The sequence below is a fragment of the Telopea speciosissima genome, chromosome 1, assembly GCF_018873765.1.
Source record: "Telopea speciosissima isolate NSW1024214 ecotype Mountain lineage chromosome 1, Tspe_v1, whole genome shotgun sequence".
Lineage (NCBI taxonomy): Eukaryota > Viridiplantae > Streptophyta > Magnoliopsida > Proteales > Proteaceae > Telopea > Telopea speciosissima.
Window position 1 is genome coordinate 30130458 of NC_057916.1, and position 6787 is coordinate 30137244.

Sequence of the window (6787 nt, forward strand, 5' to 3'; positions counted from 1 at the left end):
TCCTTCTCCAGGATATTTCCTCCTCAGACCTCCGACTCCTGACAAACACACAACTCAGTGACTCACTGAACTCACTCCAAAATCCAAATTGTTCAAACAACCATTACAATTACCATTACAATTTAGAAGCACTATACTATTACAGACTTACAGTAACAGGTTCCAGAAAATTATTAAAAAAAAAAAAAAAGGGGCAAAAAGGAAAATACTAGTAAAAATAGTAGTTACCCATTAATTAAATAAAATGGCCTTAAAATAATTAATTAAACAGGAACTGTCCTGTTCTCATAACTCGTCCCTGCTACTGTTGCTGAATCTTCATTCTCGTTCTCACCGGTGATTTCCTCGAGTGACCTGCCCTTGGACTCCGGCACCAGCAGCGTGCAGAGCACCCCTAAGAAGTTGATCACACCAAGCACGATCAGCGTGTTCTTCACTCCAATACCAGGCGGGTACCCTGCGTCCGTCTTGGTCTTGTCCTGGTTCTGCTGTGCGTAAAGGAATCCAAACGCCCCCACGATGGCCCCTGCCTTCCCTGCCGCCGCCGATATTCCATGGCACGTCGATCTCAGCCTAGCAGGGAATATCTCCGCCGGTACAACGAATGTCGTCGCATTGGGCCCGAAGTTTGCGAAGAAGAAGGTGAAGGAGTACAACACCACGAACCCAATATGGTTACCCTTTAACGTCCAGTGGTGGTATGGAATGGCCAACGCGAACATGAACACCGTCATCATTATGAACCCCATCAATTGAATCGCAAACCTCCCCAAGTAGTCGATTAACGCCACCGTGAACCAATACCCAGGAACAGTACTGCACAATGCTATCAGTGTCTGAGCCCTCGCGATCTTGAATACTTCCTCTAGCGCATTCATCGTCTCTGCTGCAGGGATCCACCCAATTGCTGAGAAGATATCCTTCTGGAACAGATTCTGACTGTAAAACGCAATATCCAATAAGAACCATGTGGTGGTGGTTCCCAGCAGGTGAAGCCCGTGTCGACGAGCGAATTCCCGAGAGAACAGCCCAAATGAGTTGGAGGGCTCCATTGTCAGCCTTTCTACCTTCTCTTGCTCCGATTCCATTTCCATCGCCAGAACCTTCCCCATATCTGCGGCTGCCTGTTTCGCATTCTTGGCGACGAGGGCCGTGTAACGAGCGGTCTCGGGCATCTTCATACGCCAATAGTAAGTAAGCGCAGCGGGTACCCCTCCGAACATCAGAATCAAACGCCACACGTAGTCAGCCTGGGCCACGGTGGATCCGGTTGGATCGTCTTTGTAAGCAGCGGAGGGAAACGCGCTCTTAAATGCGGAGGAGAGGATGAGGGCGACGACCCCACCCGTTAAAATCCCAAAACCTTGCATGGCGAAAACAGCAGCAATGAAAGCGCCACGGGTCTTTTTGTTGGCGTATTCCGACATGATGGTTGCAGAGAGTGGGTAATCACCACCGATGCCGAATCCCAACCAAAATCGAAAGAAACAGAGTGTCGCCATGACGCCCTTTGCGCTATGCCCGAAAGAGAGTCCCGACGCGACGGAGCAGGCAACCATGAGCATAAGGGTCAGACCATATACACGCTTACGCCCCATCTTGTCACCCAACCAACCGAAGAAGAGCTGCCCAGCAAGTGTGCCGCACAGAGCAACACCGTTTACGGCGTCAGCGACATTGGGGGGCAACGTGCCTGGCTTTGATGCTCCTGCATGAGTGTAATAGATACGACCGAGCAGTTTCGTGACAAATGAGATGCAGAACAAGTCGTACGCATCTGTGAAGAACCCCATTCCCGCAATCACAATTGCGGTGAAATGGTACAGTTGAGTCTTCGCAACATCAAGTGCGTTAAGCACTTGTAACTGTTCCCTAGCCATGGCTCCTGCTGAGTTTGATTGGATACCTCTGCTGCTTGCTATTCCTCCTTGTTAGTTGAAACACTTATTAATCGAATGATTCTTCTTGCAACAATTGTTCTGAGAACATACAGTACTGCAAAAAGCAAACAATGGAAGAAGAAGATGAAGAAATTAGCCTATCAGCTCTTTGAAAATATCTTCGGTTATCGTGATTTAATCGTCATAGCCCCCGGACTACGGCGACAAATTCGTTCGGCTCAAACCGGATATAAATCAGTGTGGTCCACTCAAATTGATTGGAGCTTTCTTTTTTGGATTTTTTCGTGACAGACAGTGATTACTGCTTAGGGTGGGGACTCTTCACCTGTTCAGCATAAGGGTTGAAGAAGAGACCACCTGAGGTAGGGGGGATCTGCGAAAGTGAAGTGAACCCCTCCCCAAAAGAGGCCCCACACCCAATTTTCGCTCAACACTTTTACAATTTATTAATTGAAATAGGTAGGATTCTTAATTTTGGTATCTTCTCTTGTAATTGCATGGTACAGTACTGCATCGTATAGTGTAGCAGAGACCATATGGCAGAGTGAACCCCACATGGTGCACATGATTTTGCAGGCCGTTGCACAATACAGTACTTCACCTTACAATAACTGCATAAGATAAAAATTCATGAGATGAGGCCAGTTGGGCGCGGAAGTTTCGTGCCCAAACATGGAATATCTCCATTCATAACGGTTATTTTTAATTTACAAAATTTAGTTTATAATTATTTGTGTCCACTGTCCTATGGCCACCTTGGATAACTTCAAATTACTCTCTCTCTATATCACGTTATGGAAGTCAAATGGAAGTTTCCATTTATTTTTCTTTTTTCTTTTTATGCAAACTAACGGGTATGATTACCTCACCCATCCGTAAGCTAGCTTATCTATTATTCTAATCACATAGCATAAAAAACCATCAAAGGTTTCAAATACAGGGAGAGATCTCCCCCCCCCCCCCTCTCACTAATCTTAATTATGCCAACCATGGTTTGAGGAACAGGTATTGGAAAGGCTGGATCGGTCGATACGTAGCGGTATCGATAATATTGATTCTTGATTGGATCCGAATAGACAAGGGTAAAAATATTTTTTTTAAAAAAAATCAATTTTTCAAAAGAAAGAAAAGTAAAACTGTCTGATCCGAATTGATATCAAATCGATATTGGCGGAGATTGATTATTAAAAACCGTGACCACAACTCCAATCCATCTCATACATAAATAACAAAAGAACTAATACTAGTCGATAATTTTTGAGCTCTTGGTGAAACCTCTCAAACAAGATATTTTAAAAGAACTGGAATTTCATTTTAGAAGTTTGAACTTTGAACAACAAAAAAAATTCACAAAATTATTATTGAAAATTTATTTTTGTCTTTTTTCTTTATTGATACATAACCATTTGATAATTTATATAGTTTACTAAGTATCTTTATCCATTATGTCTTAGGGTTAAGAATCTCTTCAGTCCCACTACTTCTATTGTTGTTTGATGGGAGGACTCTTTGGACATTAAGGGCAGTTTCAGGACTTTGTACAAAAAGGGGGAGTGGGTAGATAACCATCAATTGATAGGAACTATCTTCTATTTTTTTGGGGGGGGAAATCAAATATCTTCAATTTAGATAAATAGAAATCTTCTACCTTGTCTTATGAAAACATAAAGTGTCAATTAAAGAAAAAAGAACTGATGACATCATAAATGAAAATGAAAGAATGCATTGAAAATGAATAAATAAAATATTTGTTAAGGATTAAAACTGTTAAAAAGATGAGTTCATCAATGAAAATGAAAGAAAACAATTGTATGGAAACTCTATGATAAGGAATAGGTAGTGGAGTACGTAAGTAGTAACTATAACTTATATATAAGACATCCAAAGCATTCAAATAATATAAAAATAAATAAAAAAATTTATTCCATCTAAGTGTAAGTATGATAAAAAAAAAAAAAAAATTTATTAAAGATTAGACTTACTTAGCTAAATGGAAATAATTAGCAAAAAATAATAATAATAATAATAAAAATGAAGAACAAGTGAAGCTTCTGTAATGGTTTTTTAAGATAAGACTTACTTAGGTAAAAGGAAATATTAGTAGAAGATCTTAAACAAAGATTGTAAAGAGATGTGATAGGAAAATTAAGTCCTATCATGATTTGGACTTATATTGGAATAATCACTATCTCCAATTCACAGATCTTCACAACCTTTGTGTTCATGCACCTGCATATCTCTTTCTTTCTTACATTCCTTGTGTTCATGCACCTACATGCCTTTCTTTCTTACATTCTTATCAACACCAACTGTTTAAAGCCCTAATTATACTAAAAGTGTTGAATAGTGTTTTTTAAGCTAGCCAACAACAAAAATGGAAGAAATTAAGAAAAAGTTAGCGAGAGAAAAGTAAGGAAACATCCACTTTAGTTTGGGACAGATGGTACAAGAAAAAAACAGCCAGGTGGGAGAAGATGAAGTGGGTTGGAAAGGTCTCTCTGACCAGTGGAATTTAACTCTTACCTGCTCTACGGCTCTCTCTATTCAGAGAAATCGCCTAATCATCCTCTCCTGCTTCTCCTCCTCCTCCTCCTCCTTTTGGACGGCTTCGGTTGCTCAGAGTTGGGAGTAGTAAGTCGTAGTTGGGACTTGGGGAGTTGTTGTGGTTGGAAATGAAGAGGAGGACGGCGCAATCGAAGGGCTTTAATAGACTGATCCTAGTTTGGATCCATTTTGGCATATACCTTTTTATTATTATTAAAATAATTTTAAAGTCAATGATCCCCGCCCCCCTTCCCCCTTCCAATTATTATTATGGATTTACAGCAGCAAATGTCGACCGAATTTCGGATTTTGATCCAACGGACATACGTAGCCTCTTTTTTATTTTTACATAAATACCCCTGCAATTTAGTTGACTTGGTCGTCGTCGTCGTCATTAGTCTTTCATCCTCCCCACTTGACAAAGACAAAGTAGGTTTAATAGTTGGCAAATACTTGGAAGTTTCTGTGGATCGGACGCCCATCCTTCGCTGTTAATACTATTTGTATCAATAGTCAATGATCTAGAGACTCTAGACGGTATAAAGTCTGAAATATGAATAGGGGTGTAAATGAATAATCGAAATTCATTTTCGAATCTATGTCTCTATTCGTTTAGCACTAAACTAAATGAATATGAATACTTATAAGTTATAGTTATTCGAAAAACTATATTTACATGTAAATGAATAAAATATTTTATCCGTATTCATATCCATATCCGTATCCGTATCCGTTTAACATTCAATAGCTAATCAGATATGGATGATGATATAACACTATCCGAGTCGAATCCGATCCGTCTACATCCCTAAATATAAATGCTCTAACAAGTGTTAAGATAAGACTGGCCGTTGCGTGTGTCACACTCACATTCTCACGCGCTTACTTCTCCCTTACTATGGAAATCATTTTCACATTAATGCCATTCCCAGGAATCCTGACCCAGGATTCAAGGAAACCTATCAAATTAAAAGGAAAGAAAATTATTTAGCAAAAGGCCAGAACCGAGGAATCATCCACGTCATATACACAGAACATTGCGTGGTCCCCATCCTAAGGCCTTCAAACCATTTTTATTGACGTCATTTCACCGCTATATTATGTTTGTTTATTTTTATTTTTTTGGTAAGATACTTTGTTTCTTTTTGTTGCATGCACGATTATTATTTCTAATCCCCATTTCTTTTTGTTTGTTTTTTTTAAATCCTTTTGAGAATTTCCCCCTCAACACATGGAGTCCATATGATTAATGGAAAGAGAAAGAAACAAAATAATTTTATAAAAGAAATCTATAGAAGACATAGGTACATTAGCTGCATGGAATTTTTTTTTCTCCAAAATTAAAATAGGAAATCTTTGAAACAGATCTTTTATTTCAAAATGTAATTTAATAAAATAAAAAAAAATTCAATATGAAGTATAAGGTCTTAAGAATAACTTGGGATACAAAGGTGGCATTGGTAAAAAAAAAATAAATTTATATATTAAATATGGGCAAAAGATCATTGCTTGATTGTGTAGCCTTACACCTGTATGGAGGCCAATGAGAATACACATAAGGATATCAATACAAATGAGGTTGGAAAGAAATTTTCTGCTCTAATGTGTCTGGGTAGTGGGCACAATAACCACACATCCAAGCAACTTTCTTTTTTCCATAAAATATATATTTGAATTACAAAATACAAAAAATTTGTCACCTTAATATAGCATAATTTTCCTCTCACATAGATTTTTTTATATTTTCTCAATTTTATCTTTCCTACTACACCTTTTTCAAGACACCCATTGATGTGGTATGAAGATTTCTTCCCATACTAAGTAGCCTGGGAAACCTTCTACATAAAAAAATGCAAGGGTTGATGTTCTCTGTATCGCAACGTAGGCTACACCCAGATACATGGTGGCAACATTTCCACCATTCAAGGGTCAGGGTGGACATTTCGCCCACAGCCATGTGTTTGGTGCAGCTTACCCCTAGCACAAAGAACAATTCACAAAAAATAAAAATAAAATTCTAAACTTACATCTCCATATCTACATGTCTCTTTTGCTTCCCATTCTAAGTGTAAGATGTAAGTGGTTCTTTCATGTACCCTTCGATGAATCTAGTCATCATAATAATAGCTAAGTCAATAGTCTGATGCGAATCCAAAAGGCTTATTATTATTATTATTATTATTATTTTGGGTAAGAAGGTTTACCCACGATTAGATCGGGTCAATTAAGGACTGGTAGATGTGGATAAACAATCATTTATACTATTTTCTATGTACATAAAAACCTTTTGTGACAATTTCTCTCCAACCATGGTGAATAAATAAATACTCCACATGAATTTT

General features: G+C 38.5%; 1 protein-coding gene across 1 annotated transcript; it reads right to left on the reverse strand.

Moving 5' to 3' along the window:
- Positions 1–256: 256 nt before the first annotated feature.
- Positions 257–1994, reverse strand: LOC122666835 (inorganic phosphate transporter 1-4-like). Its single transcript, XM_043862926.1, has one exon. The coding sequence runs from the start codon at positions 1878–1880 to the stop codon at positions 264–266; it is 1617 nt and encodes a 538-aa protein (XP_043718861.1). The 5' UTR covers positions 1881–1994; the 3' UTR covers positions 257–263.
- Positions 1995–6787: the final 4793 nt, after the last annotated feature.